Raw genomic sequence first — 20,472 nt, forward strand, 5'->3', positions numbered from 1 at the left:
TAGCACAAGCCTAACCCTAGCACAAGCCTAACCCTAGCACAAGCTTAACCCTAGCACAAGCCTAACCCTAGCACAAGCCTAACCCTAGCACAAGCCTAACCCTAGCACAACCCTAACCCTAGCACAACTCTAACCCTAAAGTTTATTTTTTACGCCGTTCCTCGTGCGGTATAAGTGATTAGACGACTTTATTCTTCGGGTCGGTGCAATTACAGCGATACTAGATTCATATCGGGTTTTTAGGATTGACAGCTGTCACACACTAAAAAAAACTTTTTTTTTGCAAAGACTAGTTTTCGCATCGCCATATTTTGAGAACTATAATTTTTCCCTATTTCGGGCGACAGAGTCATGTGATGGCTTGCTTTTTTGCGGGACAAGTTGACGTTTTTATTGGTACCATTTTTGGGCACGGGACATTTTTTGATTGCTTTCTATTCCGATTTTTGGAAGGCACAATAAACAAAAACCAACAATTCAGGAATTGTTTTTTTGTTTTGATTTTTATGCCGTTCTGCGTGTGGTAAAATTGATAAGGCAGCTTTATTCTTCCGGTCAGTACGTTTACAGCGGTACCACATTTGTATATTTTTTTTTATGTTTTGGCACTTTTACACAATAAAAACTATTTTATAGAAAAAAGAATTGTTTTTGCATCGCTTTATTCTGAGAGCTATAACTTTTTTATTTTTCGGCCGTTGGAGCTGTATGGCAGCTTGTTTTTTGCGGGACAAGATGACGTTTTCAGCGGTACCATTTTTATTTACATTCGTCTTTTTGATCGCGTTTTATTCCATTTTTTGTTTGGCGGTATGATGATAAAGCATTGTTTTATGTTTCGTTTTTTATTTTATTTTTTTACCGTGTTCACTAAAGGGGTTAACTAGTGGGACAGTTTTATAGGTTATTTTTTTATTATTTTTTTTTAAATATTTTTACAATTTTTTTTTATTTTTTCACTTTCTGACATTTTTATTACTTTTACACTTTGTCCCACTATGTGACTTTCACTTTTTGCAGCCTGATTGGCTGTAGAGCACAGGAATGCAGAACTATCCCTATGCTACGCAGCCTGTCAGCGCCGCACAGGGAGAAGTTACTTTGGTCGCGCACTTTGCATAACCAAAGTAACTTCCTGCCTCCTGGTGACCCGGATGTTGTCATGATGACATCGGGTCACCAAGATAACATTCAGGACTGGATTCAGACGCTGTGGGACACTGGAAAAGAAGGTAAGTGTCGCGCTTACCTCCTCTTACCTCTTTCCGCCGGAATGCTGCGATCCATTTAGATTGCAGCATTTTGGGGTTTTTGGGGGCTAATGTACAGGGAGCGGTGAGGGACCGCTCCCTGCACATAGCACCGAGTGTCAGCTGTGACAATCAGCTGACACCCGGCAGCGATCTCGCCCGCACCGCTTGTGTGCGGGCGAAATCGCCAGGGCATACTAATACGTATCTGCCCCATAAGGTCCAGGGCACAGATACGTATTAGTACGTCCTGAGCCAGAAAGGGGTTAAAGGAGTGGTCCAAAACAAAATTTAATTTTCATCATAAAATCTATTTAATGTCATAATCACATCTTGTTTTCTAATATACTTTAATTAAAAATTCAATATCCATCCCTAATTACACTGCTTCATTTTGTTTTGCTACTTCCTCTTTGATGCTTCATTTCAGAATCCCCAGTACTTGCTGGATACGCAAACGAAGTATCATCAGGGGGCAGAGGCTGCGGTCACTGCCGCAACCTCTGCTTTCTTCCTGAAACGAAGCTTCATCAGTGACCTCCATTTCAGGAGCTGGGCTAGTCCCTGCTCTACTGAGCATGCCTCAGTTTTGACGCCACCTGCAGGGGCGGCACTGGTCTCTGCTCGATAGTTCTTCACTTACACTGTGCAGTAACAGTGTGCTCTGTTTCCAGCTTGTCACTTCTGATCCGAGCTGGCGAGAGGGCGCACTGTCACTGTGCACTAAGAAAAACCGTGTGTAGTGACAGGAATCTACTGAACATATGTAGGAATTAAAAACTGACTTATGCTCAGTAGAACAGGGACTAGCCCAGCTCCTGAAATGGAGGTCACTGATGACTCTTTGTTTCTGTGAACTTCTGTCACAGACGCATAAAGGGGTGAATTATTATGAGCTACTGAACGGCATGGTTAAGTTCCCACGATTAGTTTCCTGGTGAGTTTTTGCTTACAGATACAGCAGAGTGGATGGGTTTTATAGAAATAAGATGCCATCTCTGCTTTTATTTAACACTGTGTAAACTGACCTGCGGAGCACTTTTGAAATTCTCGCGAAATGTCGATTTTTTCTTGCAGTTTGGCCATGTTCACACATCAGTATTTGGTCAGTATTTTTCATTATTTTCATCAATATTTGTAAGCCAATATCAGCAGTGGAACAATCAATGACTTTTGACCCACTCCTAGTTTTAGCGTACAAATACTGATGTGTACAACTGACCAAAATATTGTCAAGTAAACATAGCCTTACACTGAGTTTTATCTACAAATTTTCCCCATGGGATTGCATTAGATGTGGAAAGTCTGCAAGTAAAAAACACATGCGTTCTTAGTGTGTTTCCGCTGCAGACACACACTTAAAACACGTATAATCTGCATGTGACTGTTACAATACAGTTCTGTAAAAGCCAAATACAGGAAGTATCAAAAATAAAGCAGATTTATTTAGAACATGACATATCAAAAAAGGCAAAAACCACAACGTCAAAAAAACGCCATAAAAACGCATGTGAAAAAACACTCAAAAACTTAATGAAAAAGAAAAACGCAAGTATCTTAATTTACCTAAGGCTACATTCCCACAATGAGCTTTTGGTGAGTTTTAAATGATGCAAATTTTCCTGTGTCAAAAATGCAGCGTCTTAACAGTTCCAGCAAAGTAGATGGGATTTATAATAATCTCATGCCCTCTGTGCTTCTTTTTTACTCAGTGCAAACTGACCTGCGGTGCGCGTTTCAAATCCGCAAGGTGTCAATTTCTCTTGCGAGTATGCTGGGCATTCTGTGCAGATTTTCCCCATAGACTTGCATTAAATGCAGAAAATCCGCTGGTAAAAACGAACATGGGTTTTTAGTCGCTGCGGAAATGCATCAAAAAACACATGTACTCCGCTCCTAAGTTTATCAATAAAGTTATGTCAAAGCCAGGAAGTACCAAAATAAAGCAGCGTTATTTAAAGAATGACGCACCAAAAAGAGTCAAAAACTGCAGCGTCAATAACAGATAATAACGCATGTTAAAAAAACACACACAAAAATGCAGTGAAAAAAATGCAAGAAACCTAATTTACATAATAGGCGCAGACATGGTGCAGAAAATCTGTAACATCAAAAACGCACCAAATACTCAACATGGGATCATAGCCCTAAGGTCCCATATACTGTTCATGCATAGGAACCCTCTTCTGTCTGTGCCCGCCGCTGGTTATCATTGACAAAAACTGGTTCTGTCAAAAAGAAGAGCTCTGAACCATGGTGATCAAACTCATATTTAGTTTCCTAACCATCAAAGATCAATAGTTTCACTTTTAGCCTGTATTAGCTTTTAAAGGGACTCTTATTACAGAATGACTGTCTTTCAAACCAAGTACAGGCACTCGGTGCTTCACGGCAGGACCAATCATTTATATACACCTTCGCACCTGCTTGCTTTCCATCTATCTCCTTCCTTCTCTGGTCCTATGAAGCCAGAGCTGTCAATCAGAGAAGAGGATGGCAGAGATGGAGGAACACAAGCAGGTGGGAAGGTGTATATAAATGATTGGTTACACCATGAAGCACTGAGTGGTGGGACTTAGTTTGAACAGTCATTCACTGCCGACAGACTCCCTTTAAGAACCAATCTGTCACTTTTTAAAGTAAAGATCCTATTGTAAGTTGTAATGATATTATATTATATCCGCCTTTCTCGTAAAGGAGCCATGAACTAGTCATCCTACTTGACTAATCAGTGATCACTGGCTTATATTAGGACTTCTAATCATTCTCTTCATTTAAAGACATCTGAGAGTCGCAAAAAAATCTGAAGTGAGCAGGAGAAGGTGCCATTTCTTGGGCAGAGAATGGGTTAAAGCAACAGCTGTTTAACAGAAGTTGTTTGCCTTGTACTCATTTCCTGCTCTTAAAAAAAGTTAAATATTGCCTGTTTAATCTCCTGCTTCTAGGGTTACGGTGATAACCGCAGACTATACGGTGCTGAGAAAGCATCTTTTCTCTCCACCTGTTACTTTATATCCGGACTACTCATCTTGTTAGATAAATATTTAAAGTACTAAAATCACAGAACAGCCAGGAACATATGTCACACAACCGAAATCAGGCCTCCAAATGGTGGCCGATGGCTAGATGATTTAGAAGGTAATACCTCATTCTCACTCACAACATTATGTGGCCATTGGTCTTTGCATGTGGGTGTGGTTCTGCCTGCATGCAGCGATCGTGAAGTTTGTCTGGTACTTAAAGAGGATGTCCACTACTATATATACTGCTCCCATTGATTTAAAGCGTGGAAATAAGTGTTTTTGTAATTACCTTGTGTTGTCATTCTTGCCTGTGAGCGGCGCTATCGCTGACCGTTCACTAGGTATTATGTGCCCTCGGCTGACATCCAGTCAAGTTCCGGCTGCAGCCAGGCGTGACCCAGTGATGCGCTCCCTGCTGATTGATGGGCTGTGGGCACACCATGTTGTTTGTTTTTTTTCAATAAAATGACAGTCCCCTAAGCAAAAACCAAACTGACACCATTATAGTGAATGGAGTCCACTTGGCGCCGTTTGTATCCATTGTAGAACAGATGCTTTTTCTTTTTGCAAAAGTATCATTTTTAGGTTCACATAACGGAACTAAAAAAAAAAGCAACAAAGAACTCTACTGTGAACCTAGGCTAAGTCATTTATCTGGCATAACCTAGAGGCAAGAAGGAACTTCCATGTTTACATGTATTAATATCCCTGGCTATGGTAACTAGAATTAGGCTGTGTGCCCACGTAGCGTTTTTCAAGCGTATATGCTGCGGAATTTCCGCAGCGTAAACGCTTGAAAAACGCATGTATATCCGCACCCCATGGTCCCCAATGGCATTCCGCAATGTCAATGCCCATGCTGCGGATTTTTCCGCAGCGTATATGCTGCGGTCAAAAATCCGCAGCATGTTCATTAATTTTGCGGAAGCGCAGCGGAATCAATGTGCGGATGGTACCCAAGTCTGGATGAGAGGAGACTCTCATCCAGACCTGGGTACCAAAGAACCTGTAAAAAAAAAGAATAAAATAAAGTTTATACTTATCTTCTGATGTTTTCCCTCCGTCGCGCTGTTGTCTGAAGGACCTGCCACGTCATTGAGTCATGTGACCCACCACATGACTCAATGACGTCACCGCAGGTCCTGCACACAACAGCGTGAGCCGCTCAAGCCTCCGGACGGGGCAGAGAATGCATCAGAAGGTGAGTATAAAAGTTTATTTTTTTATTTTTTACCATTCTGAACAAGTTGTCAAGCACTTTTCCAAGTGATGCTTGGAGAAGTGCTTGATAACCCGCATGCGGAAATGCATGCAAAGACGCCTCACAAACGCTTCTACCTGGCGGGAAAACCGCATGTAATATCCGCATGCGATTTTCCCGCCAGGGAGAAGCGTAAAAAATATGCTTCAGGTCCGCAACGTGGGCACATAGCCTTAAACATTCATTGCTTGCATTGATAAATAATCAGAAAAAAGATGCACAAAACAAAAGAGAAAAATATATATGATAATATTTCTTCTTTTTTTAATAATCAGAAAGCTTAATTAAAGTGGATGTCACAAAAAGCCAGCAATCATCCATATGCAAGGCGGTGGGTCAAACTGCTATTTCTGGCATAGTAGATGCCAGATTTGATTTTAAAAAGGTTATCTATTTCAACAAATGTAAAAAAAAAGTCTTGAAACAACATAAGCAAAGAAGAGTGATATCTTGCAAATTCTGTTCTGATGTTTCTCCTGCTGGTCTCTACGGCTTCATGATCTCACATAAAAAAAGACTGCTCAAATACTGCCCGCAGTGGTTCTCGCCTGAGCCATTGATTGGCTGCAGTGGTTATGAGTCCTTGTGTCAGATGACATCACTGCAACAGGAACTGAAGACAAATGCCAGAGAAATAGCAGCAGAGGTGAAGATTATTTTTTTATTTACATTCTTTTATCGCATTCTGTGCCTTTTAAAAAATAGGCTAAGTGGACAAAACCTTTAACCAGAGGTTAGTTGTCAAAATCCCGGCCAACCCTATTACAGAGGACAGGACACTGGCACTAGGACCTGCAGTCTGGGGAAAGAAATTAGTAAATACATGACCCTTGATAACTTCTTAATGTCTGGTAGGATGTCACGGCACTGAGGTTAATGTCACTAACACAACTAATAGCGCTTAGCTTCCCATAAAAAGAATACAGTACTTTATCCCCTTATAATCTCAGCCAGTGACTTGGAAAAACACCAAAGTATTTATTTCCATGGTACCTGTAGAAGCAAAGCCAAAAGCAAACATGACTCCCAGGGGCTGTATTTCTTCTTTCTATCCATAAATGTATTTTGCAGCACATCTCGCTTTCTCTAACACCATAGGCAATGCACCTGGACCATGTTTCCAATCTTGATAATAAAGATAATAAAAGAACAGACAAACTAATCTAATCTGCTTCAGAGAGTGTGGCATTCTGTTATAAAGAAACTGTAAAGAAACTGTATGTGAGATCATCAACATCAAATTGGAAAGAGTTCAAAGTAATTACCAATGAAACAAAGCATGAATTCATTGTTTCCTAAAAACATAAAATAAAATTTGAAATACATTTCGGATTATGTTGGGATTTGCAATCGAAAGTGGAAATCTGTGGGAAATCTTAGCAAAATTCACCCTAAAGCATCATTCACACTTCAGTTTTTCACGTACAAGTGATATCCATGTTTTTCACAGATAGCACTTGTACTGTACCTATAATCATCAATGGGGCAGTTTATATGTCTGTGATATTTCGCTGGCCAGGAGGTCCATGCAAAATTGCAGAGACGCGTCCAATATTGATTTGAATCTTAGATGAAATTCGGCAAATTCCGTGAAGAAATTGGATATTACTCTGATGCAATCCAAGTGCAGTCTGTTTTTTCACGGACTGATAGATAGCAGAACATGGTGGCACACTTTTTTTCTCACATACGAGAAAAATTGCTGAAAATCCGACCAAACTGATGAAACTTGGATCACACTCTGATGAAAATCTGATGAACATCAATGATGAAACCTGGTCTGTTTTTCTCGTACGTGAAAAAAACTGAGCCTAAGGGCGTGTTATCAGATAGCATTAGCACCTATGACAGTCTACGGGGTAGTTCACATGTCCAAGTTTTCATCGGACCAAGTGGTCTGCACAAAATCACGGAGACTTGTCCGATATTAATCCAATTCTCGGAACCAAATTGAAAATTGACAAAGCAAATCCAGGGGTCAGTGAAAAAATTGGACAGCACTTGGATGCCACCTGTGTGCTATCTGATTATTTCGGACTGTTTAGTAAGAGAAGCTTGAGAAACCTCTTTTTTTCCCAATAAAGAAAAACTAATGAAACTCTGACCACACTCTGATTGTAAAAATTGACACACTGACCATAGTCTAGAGAAACTTTGATCACAATCACTGATGAAACTCGGATCATTTTTCTCGGACGTAGAAGTAACACAGCATTTCAGAAAAAGAACATCATACCAACAGTAAAATATGGTGGTGGGAATGTGATGGTCTGGAGCTGTTTTGCTGCTTAAGGACCTGGAAGACTTGCTGTTGTAAATGGAATTGTGAATTCTGCTATCTACCACAAAATCCTAAAGGACTTGGGTTATGCAGCAGGACAATGATCCAAAACACACCAGAAAGTCCACCTAAATGGTTTAAGACAAACAAAATTAAGACTATGGAGTGTCCTAGTCAAAGTCCTTACCTTAATCCAATTAAGATGCTGTGGCATGACCTTAAAAAGGCGGTTCATGCTTGAAAACCCTCCAATGTGGCTGAAATACAACAACTTTGCACAGATGAGAGGGCCAAAATTCCTCCAGAGCATTGTAAAAGACTCATTGCCAGTAATTGCAAACGTTTGATTGCAGTTGTTGCTGCTAAGGGTCGCACATGGGCGTGGGGAGCAGGGAATATTCATTTTCTTTAGTAGCGGACACAGCTTAGGCTGCAGCAGGTGGCTTCTGCCTCCTGTGCCACGCTGATCACCCACTGCTGCTCCTCCACACCCACCACCAGGCACAGCCATGTATATAGTATTCGGACTATAAGATGCACCCCCACTTTCCTCCAAAATTTGGGAGTAAAAAAGTGCGTCTTCTAGTCCGAAAAATACAATATTTGATCACCTACGAACCAGCAAAAATTCTGGCTCTCACAGAACTGTTTTTCTTTAAGAAGGCCTCCTACTCTGCACTCATTACCTGTATAAATCGCATCTGTTTGAACTTGTTATCTGTAAAAAAGACACCTGTCGAGACGCTCAATCAATCACACTCCAACCTCTCCACCATGGCCAAAACCAAACTGCTGTCTAAGGACACCAGGGACAAAATCGTAGACCTGCACAAGGCTGGGATGGGCTACAGGACAATAGGCAAGCAGCTTGGTGGGAAAGCAACAACTGTTGGCACAATTATTAGAAAATGAAAGAAGCACAAGATGCCTGTCAATCTTCCTTGGTCTGGGGCTCCAAACAAGCTCTCACCTCGTGGGGTAAGGCTGATTCTGAGAAACGTCAGGAATCAACCAAGAACTACACCTAAAATCCTGGTCAATGACCTGAAGAGAGCTGGGACCACAGTCTCAAACATTACCATTAGTAACACACTGTGCCATCATAAATTAAAATCCTGCAGGGCACGCTAGGTCCCCCTGCTCACGTTCTACCTCAGTCTGGGGCTCCATACAAGATCTCGCCTCGTGGGGTAAGGATGACTCTGAGAAACGTAAGAAATCAGCCCAGAACTACACAGGAAGACCTGGTCAATGACCTGAAGGGAGCTCGGACCACAGTCTCAAACATTACCGTTAGTAACACATTAAGCCGTCATGGATTAAAATCCTGCAGGGCATGCAAGATTACCCTGTTCACGCCAGCACATGTCCAGGCCTGTTTGAAGTTCGCTATTGACCATCTGGATGATCCGAAGGAGGCATGGGAGAAGGGCATGTGGTCAGATGAGACCAAAATAGAACTTTTTGGTATCAACTCCACTCACCGTATTTGGAGGAAAAAGGAGGATGAGTACAACCTCAAGAACACCATCCCAACTGTGAAGCATGGTGGGAGAAACATCATACGTTGGTGGGGGTGCTTTTCTGTAAAAGGGACAAGATGACTGAACGGTATTGAAGGGAGGCTGGATGGAGTCATGTATCGCGAGATTTTGGCCAACAACCTCCTTCCCTCAGTAAGTCCATTGAAGATGGGTTGTGACTGGGTCTTTCAGCATGACAATGACCCGAAACACACAGCCAGGGCAACCAAGGAGTGCCTCCGTAAGAAGCATTTCAAGGTCCTGGAGTGGCCTAGCCAGTCTCCAGACCTGAACCCAATAGAAAACCTTTGGAGGGAGCTGAAGCAGCCCCGAAACCTGAAAATCTGGAGAAAATCTGTATGTAGGAGTGGGCCGAAATCCCTGCTGCAGTGTGTGCAAACTTGCTCAAGAACTACAGAAAACGTCTGACCTCTGTAATTACAAAGGTTTCTGTACCAAATATTAAGTTCCGTTTTTACATTGTATCAAATACTTATTTCATGCAATAAAATGCTAATTAATTATGTAAAAATCATACAATGTGATTTTCTGGATTTTTTTTTAAGATTCTGTCTCTCACAGTCGAAGTGTATCTACGATAAAAATGAAAGACCTCTCCATTCTTTGTAGGTGAGAAAACTTGCAAAATCGGCAGTGAATCATACACTTATTTTCCCAACTGTGCATGAACTGTGTATATATATATATATATATATATATATATATATATATATATATATATATATATATATATATATACACTGCTCAAAAAAATAAAGGGAACACTTAAATAACAGAATATAACTCCAAGTAAATCAAACTTCTGTGGAATCAAACTGTCCACTTAGGAAGCAACACTGATTGACAACCAATTTCACATGCTGTTGTCCAAATGAAATAGACAATAGATGGAAATTATTGGCAATTATCAAGACACCCTCAATAAAGGAGTGTTTCTGCAGGTGGAGACCACAGACCACATCTCAGTACCAATGCTTTCTGGCTGATGTTTTGGTCACTTTTGAAGGTAGGTTGAGCTTTCAAACTCGTGGTAGCATGAGACGGACTCTACAACCCACAGAAGTTGCTCAGGTAGTGTAGCTCATCCAGGATGGCACATCAATGCAAGTTGTGGCAAGAAGGTTTGCTGTGTCTGTCAGCGTAGTGTCCAGAGGCTGGAGGAGCTACCAGGAGACAGGCCAGTACACCAGATGTGGAGGGGCCGTAGGAGGGCAAAAACCCAGCAGCAGGACCGCTACCTTCACATTTGTGCAAGGAGGAACAGGAGGAGCACTGCCAGAGCCCTGCAAAATGACCTCCAGCAGTCCACAAATGTGCATGTGTCTGTACAAACGGTTAGAAACCGACTCCATGAGGGTAGTATGAGGGCCCGACGTCCACAGATGGGGGCTGTGCTCACAGCCCAACACCGTGCAGGACGCGTTGCATTTGCCACAGAACACCAGGATTGGCTAAGTCGCCACTGGCGCCCTGTGCTCTTCACAGATGAAAGCAGGTTCACACTGAGCACATGTGACAGACGTGACAGAGTCTGGAGACGCCGTGGAGAGCGATCTGCTGCCTGCAACATCCTTCAGCATGACCGGTTTGGCAGTGGGTCAGTAATGGTGTGGGGTGGCATTTCTTTGGAGGGTCACACAGCCCTCCATGTGATCACCAGAGGTAGCCTGACTGCCATTAGGTACCGAGATGAGATCCTCAGACCCCTTGTGAGACCATATGCTGGTGCGGTTGGCCCCGGGTTCCTCCTAATGCAGGACAATGTCAGACCTCATGTGGCTGGAGTGTGTCAGCAGTTCCTGCAAGATGAAGGCATTGAAGCTATGGACTGGCCCGCCCATTCCCCAGACCTGAATCTGATTGAGCACATCTGGGACATCATGTCTCCCTCCATCCACCAGTGTCACGTTGCACCACAGACTGTCCAGGAGCTGGCGGATGCTTTAGTCCAGGTCTGGGAGGAGATCCCACAGGAGACCATCCGCAACCTCATCAGGAGCATGCCCAGGCGTTGTAGGGAGGTCATACAGGCACGTGGAGGCCACACACAATACTGAGCCTCATTTTGACTTGTTTTAAGGACATTACATCAAAGTTGGATCAGCCTGTAGTGTGTTTTTCCACTTTAATTTTGGGGGTGACTCCAAATCCAGGCTTCCATTGGTTAATAAATTTGATTTCCATTGATGATTTTTGTGTGATTTTGTTGTCAGCACATTCAACTTTGTACAGAACAAAGTATTCAATGAGAATATTTCATTCATTCAGATCTAGGATGTGTTATTTGAGCGTTCCCTTTATTTTTTTGAGCAGTGTATATATATATATATATATATATATATATATTCAGTACAGACCAAAGTTTTGGACATACCTTCTCATTTAAAGCTTTTTCTGTATTTTCATGACTATGAAAATTGTACATTCACACTGAAGGCATCAAAACTATGAATTAACACATGTGGAATTATATACTTAACAAAAAAGTGTGAAACAACTGAAAATATGTCTTACATTCTAGGTTCTTCAAAGTAGCCACCTTTTGCTTTGATGACAGCTTTGCACACTCTTGGCATTCTCTTGCTGAGCTTCAAGAGGTAGTCACCGGAAATGGTTTTCACTTCACAGGTGTGCCCTGTCAGGTTTAATAAGTAGGATTTCTTGCCTTATAAATGGGGTTGGGACCATCAGTTGTGTTGTGCAGAAGTCTGGTGGATACACAGCTGATAGTCCTACTGAATAGACTGTTAGAATTTCATTATGGAAAGAAAAAAGCAGCTAAGTAAAGAAAAACGAGTGGCCATCATTACTTTAAGGAATGAAGGTCAGTCAGTCCGAAAAATTGGGAAAACTTTGAAAGTGTCCCCAAGTGCAGTTGCAAAAACCATCAAGCGCTACAAAGAAACTGGATCACATGAGGACCACCCCAGGAAAGGAAGACCAAGAGTCACCTCTGCTTCTGAGGATAAGTTTATCCGAGTCACCAGCCTCAGAAATCGCAGGTTAACAGCAGCTCAGATTAGAGACCACACAGTTCTAGCAGCAGACACATCTCTACAACAACTGTTAAGAGGAGACTTTGTGCAGCAGGCCTTCATGGTAAAATAGCTGCTAGGAAACCACTGCTAAGGACAGGCAACAAGCAGAAGAGACTTGTTTGGGCTAAAGAACACAAGGAATGGACATTAGACCAGTGGAAATCTGTGCTTTGGTCTGATGAGTCCAAATTTGAGATCTTTGGTTCCAACCACCGTGTCTTTGTGCGACGCAGAAAAGGTGAACGGATGGACTCTACATGCCTGGTTCCCACCGTGAAGCATGGAGGAGGAGGTGTGATGCTGTGGGGGTGCTTTGCTGGTGACACTGTTGGGGATTTATTCAAAATTGAAGGCATACTGAACCAGCATGGCTACCACAGCATCTTGCAGCGGCATGCTATTCCATCCGGTTTGCGTTTAGTTGGACCATCATTTATTTTTCAACAGGACAATGACCCCAAACACACCTCCAGGCTGTGTAAGGGCTATTTGAGAGTGATGGGGTGCTACGCCAGATGACCACATGTGTTAATTCATAGTTTTGATGCCTTCAGTGTGAATGTACAATTTTCATAGTCATGAAAATACAGAAAAATCTTTAAATGAGAAGGTGTGTCCAAACTTTTGGTCTGTACTGTATATATATATTTTTTCCATATACACTATACTCTATTGTTTAAAAAATTGTAAGCATTATTCACGTAATGAAGGGATAGTGTCTGGAAAGTTATAAAATGCTATATTGATATTATACACATTCAAAACCATCTTTCTGTCATTAACTCCATGTCAGCAGATAATAATCTCAACTAAGTGCTCATCACTTGTCTTGTCTTATCAGGTACTACAGACCTACAGACGTAGTGTACTTTCTGGCTTAAGGTGCATTTACACTGCACAATTATCAGGTACCAGCGCTCTTAGGAATGCTTATTTTTGATAATCGTGCAGTATAAACAGGCTGCCAATCACTATGTGAATGTGCTAAATGCCGGCTGGTGTAAATATGGCTTTACTCCATGAAATTACTCAGTGTCCTTGCTCACTCTATGTATCCTGCCACCATACTCCGTCATTATATCTACTAAAGCATCTCTTCTCTTACTCCATCTGCCTCACCCCTGTGAAACTAGTTCCCTCAAATGCCATACCACTGTCCCCCTCACCTCATGTACCAGACCACTGTCCATTCAGTCACATTATGTGTGAAACCACTGTCCTCCCCTCATCTCACATACCATACCACTGTCCTCCCCACACCTCACGTACTATACCACTGTCCTCCCCACACCTCATGTACTATATCACTGTCCTCCCTACACCTCACGTACTATACCACTGTCCTCCCCACACCTCACGCACCACACCACTGTCCTCCCCACACCTCACGCACCACACCACTGTCCTCTCCACACCTCACGTACTATACCACTGTCCTCCCCACACCTCACACACCATACCACTGTCCTCCCCACACCTCACACACCATACCACTGTCCTCCCCACACCTCACACACCATACCACTGTCCTCCCCACACCTCATGTACTATATCACTGTCCTCCCCACACCTCACGTACTATACCACTGTCCTCCCCACACCTCACACACCATACCACTGTCCTCTCCACACCTCACGCACCACACCACTGTCCTCTCCACACCTCACGCACCACACCACTGTCCTCTCCACACCTCACGTACTATACCACTGTCCTCCCCACACCTCAAGTACCATACCACTGTTCTCTCCTCACCTCACGCACCACACCACTGTCCTCCACTCACCTCATGTACTATACCACTGTCCTCCACTCACCTCAAGTACCATACCACTGTCCTCTCTACACCTCATGTACCATACCACTGTCCTCCCCTCACATCACGTACCATACCACTGTCCTCTCTACACCTCACGTACCATACCACTGTCCTCCCCTCACCTCACGCACCACACCACTGTCCTCCACTCACCTCATGTACTATACCACTGTCCTCCACTCACCTCAAGTACCATATCACTGTCCTCTCTACACCTCATGCACCATACCACTGTCCTCCCCTCACATCACGTACCATATCACTGTCCTCTCTACACCTCATGTACCATACCACTGTCCTCTCTACACCTCATGTACCATACCACTGTCCTCCCCTCACATCACGTACCATACCACTGTCCTCTCTACACCTCACGTACCATACCACTATCCTCCCTCACCTCATGTACCACATAGATATCCTCCCTTATCTCACTTCATTTGGGAACTAATATCATCCTTTACTCTTCCTTAACTTCATTTATTACCCATTGTCTTCTACAAATATATTTGCAAAACCACTGTTCTCATCTCTTACTGTCAAAGCCACGAGGAAACCAATGTCCCCCTTCACATCATGTAGCACACTGCTGTCTTCTCTTACTTCAAATACCGTCCACTGTCTGTACAAAACCACTGTCTTCCATCTCTTAAAATACAACTCACTGAATTCCCTCCCTTCATGTACCACACCATTATGCCAACCATCAGTCACCTTGCTGACCCCATGTGCCACACCATCATTTTCCCTCTCTTGACGTACCAGTGCACTGATTACCTTCACTTCATATCTCCACTGACCTCCCTCATATTTTCCACGCTACTGACCTCCCACACCTGAGGTACCACACTACTGACCCCTCTCACCTGAGGTACCACACTACTGACCCCTCTCGCCTGAGGTACCACACTACTGACCCCTCTCGCCTGAGGTATTACACTACTGACCTCCCTCACCTGAGGTAAACACTACTGACCTCCCTCACCTGAGGTAAATACTACTGACCTCCCTCACCTGAGGTACCACACCACTGACCTCCCTCACCTGAGGTAAATACTACTGACCTCCCTCACCTGAGGTAAACACTACTGACCTCCCTCACCTGAGGTACCACACCACTGACCTCCCTCACCTGAGGTACAAAACTACTGACCTCCCTCACCTGAGGTAAATACTACTGACCTCCCTCACCTGAGGTAAATACTACTGACCTCCCTCACCTGAGGTAAATACTACTGACCTCCCTCACCTGAGGTAAATACTACTGACCTCCCTCACCTGAGGTAAATACTACTGACCTCCCTCACCTGAGGTAAATACTACTGACCTCCCTCACCTGAGGTACAAAACTACTGACCTCCCTCACCTGAGGTAAACACTACTGACCTCCCTCACCTGAGGTAAACACTACTGACCTCCCTCACCTGAGGTAAATACTACTGACCTCCCTCACCTGAGGTACAAAACTACTGACCTCCCTCACCTGAGGTAAATACTACTGACCTCCCTCACCTGAGGTACAAAACTACTGACCTCCCTCACCTGAGGTAAATACTACTGACCTTCCTCACCTGAGGTAAATACTACTGACCTCCCTCACCTGAGGTAAATACTACTGACCTCCCTCACCTGAGGTACAAAACTACTGACCTCCCTCACCTGAGGTAAACACTACTGACCTCCCTCACCTGAGGTAAACACTACTGACCTCCCTCACCTGAGGTAAACACTACTGACCTCCCTCACCTGAGGTAAACACTACTGACCTCCCTCACCTGAGGTAAACACTACTGACCTCCCTCACCTGAGGTAAACACTACTGACCTCCCTCACCTGAGGTAAATACTACTGACCTCCCTCACCTGAGGTACAAAACTACTGACCTCCCTCACCTGAGGTAAACACTACTGACCTCCCTCACCTGAGGTAAATACTACTGACCTCCCTCACCTGAGGTACCACACTACTGACCTCCCTCACCTGAGGTACCACACTACTGACCTCCCTCACCTGAGGTAAATAGTACTGACCTCCCTCACCTGAGGTACCACACTACTGACCTCCCTCACCTGAGGTACCACACTACTGACCTCCCTCACCTGAGGTACCACACTACTGACCTCCCTCACCTGAGGTACCACACTACTGACCTCCCTCACCTGAGGTACCACACTACTGACCTCCCTCACCTGAGGTACCACACTACTGACCTCCCTCATTCATGTCCTGTACACACTAACGTCCTCCCTCACTTCATCTCCCATACAAGCCATTATTATCATATACTCATTGTACCGCATTTACAACCCTCATATATTCCATGTATCTCATCACTACCCTCATATACCCCATGTAACACATCCATGCCCCCATATACTCGATGTATTACATTCATACCCTCATATTCTATATGTACCACCTCATCCCTGCCCTCATACTCATAACCATTTCCTGAAGTGGGCTACACTTGGAAACGCTTGGAAAAAAAACAAAACATTTACTTGCCATTCACATCTCTACTCTCATGTACCCCATCCATGTCCTCATGTACTCCATGTACCACATCACTACCCGCATGTACTCCATGTACCACATCACTGCCCCATGTACTCCATGTACCACATCACTACCCGCATGTACTCCATGTACCACATCACTGCCCCATGTACTCCATGTACCACATCACTACTCCATGTACCACATCACTGCCCCATGTACTCCATGTACCACATCACTGCCCCATGTACTCCATGTACCACATCACTGCCCCATGTACTCCATGTACCACATCACTGCCCCATGTACTCCATGTACCACATCACTGCCCCATGTACCACATCACTGCCCCATCACTGCCCCATGTACTCCATGTACCACATCACTGCCCCATGTACCACATCACTGCCCCATGTACCACATCACTGCCCCATGTACCACATCACTGCCCCATCACTGCCCCATGTACCACATCACTGCCCCATGTACCACATCACTGCCCCATGTACTTCATGTACCACATCACTGCCCCATGTACCACATCACTGCCCCATGTACTTCATGTACCACATCACTGCCCCATGTACTTCATGTACCACATCACTGCCCCATGTACTTCATGTACCACATCACTGCCCCATGTACCACATCACTGCCCCATGTACTCCACGTACCACATCACTGCCCCATGTACTCCACGTACCACATCACTGCCCCATGTACTCCACGTACCACATCACTGCCCCATGTACTCCACGTACCACATCACTGCCCCATGTACTCCACGTACCACATCACTGCCCCATGTGCCCCATGTACCCTATCACTGCCCCATGTACTCCATGTACCCTATCACTGCCCCATGTACTCCATGTACCCTATCACTGCCCCATGTACTCCATGTACCCTATCACTGCCCCATGTACTCCATGTACCCTATCACTGCCCCATGTACTCCATGTACCCCATCACTGCCCCATGTACCACATCACTGCCCCATGTACTTCATGTACCACATCACTGCCCCATGTACTTCATGTACCACATCACTGCCCCATGTACTTCATGTACCACATCACTGCCCCATGTACTTCATGTACCACATCACTGCCCCATGTACTTCATGTACCACATCACTGCCCCATGTACTCCATGTACCCTATCACTGCCCCATGTACTCCATGTACCCCATCACTGCCCCATGTACCACATCACTGCCCCATGTACCCCATCACTGCCCCATGTACCACATCACTGCCCCATGTACCACATCACTGCCCCATGTACTCCATGTACCACATCACTGCCCCATGTACTCCATGTACCACATCACTGCCCCATGTACCACATCACTGCCCCATCACTGCCCCATGTACTCCATGTACCACATCACTGCCCCATGTACCACATCACTGCCCCATGTACCACATCACTGCCCCATGTACCACATCACTGCCCCATCACTGCCCCATGTACCACATCACTGCCCCATGTACCACATCACTGCCCCATGTACTTCATGTACCACATCACTGCCCCATGTACCACATCACTGCCCCATGTACTTCATGTACCACATCACTGCCCCATGTACTTCATGTACCACATCACTGCCCCATGTACTTCATGTACCACATCACTGCCCCATGTACTCCACGTACCACATCACTGCCCCATGTACTCCACGTACCACATCACTGCCCCATGTACTCCACGTACCACATCACTGCCCCATGTACTCCACGTACCACATCACTGCCCCATGTACTCCACGTACCCTATCACTGCCCCATGTACCCTATCACTGCCCCATGTACTCCATGTACCCTATCACTGCCCCATGTACTCCATGTACCCTATCACTGCCCCATGTACTCCATGTACCCCATCACTGCCCCATGTACCACATCACTGCCCCATGTACTTCATGTACCACATCACTGCCCCATGTACTTCATGTACCACATCACTGCCCCATGTACTTCATGTACCACATCACTGCCCCATGTACTTCATGTACCACATCACTGCCCCATGTACTTCATGTACCACATCACTGCCCCATGTACTTCATGTACCACATCACTGCCCCATGTACTTCATGTACCACATCACTGCCCCATGTACTTCATGTACCACATCACTGCCCCATGTACCACATCACTGCCCCATGTACTCCACGTACCACATCACTGCCCCATGTACTCCACGTACCACATCACTGCCCCATGTACTCCACGTACCACATCACTGCCCCATGTACTCCATGTACCCTATCACTGCCCCATGTACCCTATCACTGCCCCATGTACTCCATGTACCCTATCACTGCCCCATGTACTCCATGTACCCTATCACTGCCCCATGTACTCCATGTACCCTATCACTGCCCCATGTACTCCATGTACCCCATCACTGCCCCATGTACCACATCACTGCCCCATGTACCCCATCACTGCCCCATGTACCACATCACTGCCCCATGTACCACATCACTGCCCCATGTACTCCATGTACCACATCACTGCCCCATGTACTCCATGTACCACATCACTGCCCCATGTACTCCATGTACCACATCACTGCCCCATGTACTCCATGTACCACATCACTGCCCCATGTACTCCATGTACCACATCACTGCCCCATGTACTCCATGTACCACATCACTGCCCCATCACATCCCAGTCCTCATATACCCCATAGACACCATCTCTGCCCTTATATACCCCATGTACCACCTAATTCGGTACTTACGAGCCAAGAACCTCCTTGAATTCAAAAATCTTCTTTATGTCCTCCACCTGCTTTTTCCAGGAGATGCTATTTTCTCCATTCTCCCGAGCCATGGCAACAAGTAAGACTTGATATGTCCCCCAAAGACAAGAGTTCACCTCACGATGCCCCTTCTTCTCGGAGCTGAATTCCTCTGTCAGCAAATACTTCCTGGTTAGCTTCTGCCCAAACCAGCGGAGCGGATCAGCCCTAATATCTGACTGCACTGTCACATTGAAGGTGACTGCTCCTCAGCTGGAGATGTGGGGCTGTGCTGCTCTGCTGCTGTGGGGCTGTGCTGCTCTGCTGCTGTGGGGCTGTGCTGCTCTGCTGCTCTGCCGCTGTGGGGCTCTGCAGCCTCTCCAGTCTGCCACAAGTCCTGCACTGAGCCGCACACTCGGAGCTGAGGACTGTAGAGCAGGTATCCCCTGTCACAGAGCGCTCCCTCCCAGGAGACAGCGATGCATGGCAGTGTTATCAGACACAAGCAGGGGGTGGTGCTGCCAATTGCAGGCTGTGCTCCCCCTACTGCCACTGCGCTACCAGCGGAGGATTAGTGCATGCTGTTATGGGGATAGCACGCCGGAGCGGTGTGTGAGTTCCCTGCCCAGCCTGACAGCACTAACTCAATAATGACTTCAGAGATAATTCGCATTGCACCAAAACCCCGTGCACGTCAATGAGGCTCCTATCCTGGCTAGTGAGTACAAAGCTGACAAGAAGCGTTCCTGCAGCGGCTCTGGAAGAGCGCCATCTGCTGGCAGCTAGATGCAATTCAGTAAGGAAGACGGGATGTTCTAAGCAAATTATAGCTATATAATATATACACAAGTTTCACTTTGGGAAGTTCCACTTCCACATATGATAAATAGATTATTATAATTTTATTAAATGTGATAGATGATAGAATATATCATGATATAGATAATATTAATCTTTTTTTTTTTATATAGCGCCAACATATTCCGCAGCATATTACATACA

The 20,472-nt window shown here is 45.0% G+C and overlaps 1 protein-coding gene across 1 annotated transcript in view; it reads right to left on the reverse strand.

Moving 5' to 3' along the window:
- CAMK1D (calcium/calmodulin dependent protein kinase ID) overlaps positions 1–20,186 on the reverse strand; it is a 356,546-nt gene extending 336,360 nt beyond the window's left edge. The window contains exon 1 of the mRNA XM_073652382.1: positions 19,471–20,186. Coding sequence (XP_073508483.1) covers positions 19,471–19,562 — 92 coding nt within the window. The 5' untranslated portion in view covers positions 19,563–20,186. The remainder of the gene's footprint in view (positions 1–19,470) is intronic.
- Between the last annotated feature and the right edge of the window lie 286 nt (positions 20,187–20,472).

This window comes from Phyllobates terribilis, unplaced genomic scaffold (genome assembly GCF_046119375.1).
Source record: "Phyllobates terribilis strain yellow unplaced genomic scaffold, ASM4611937v1 Scaffold_11__3_contigs__length_659146591, whole genome shotgun sequence".
In the NCBI taxonomy this organism is placed as follows: Eukaryota; Metazoa; Chordata; class Amphibia; order Anura; family Dendrobatidae; genus Phyllobates; species Phyllobates terribilis.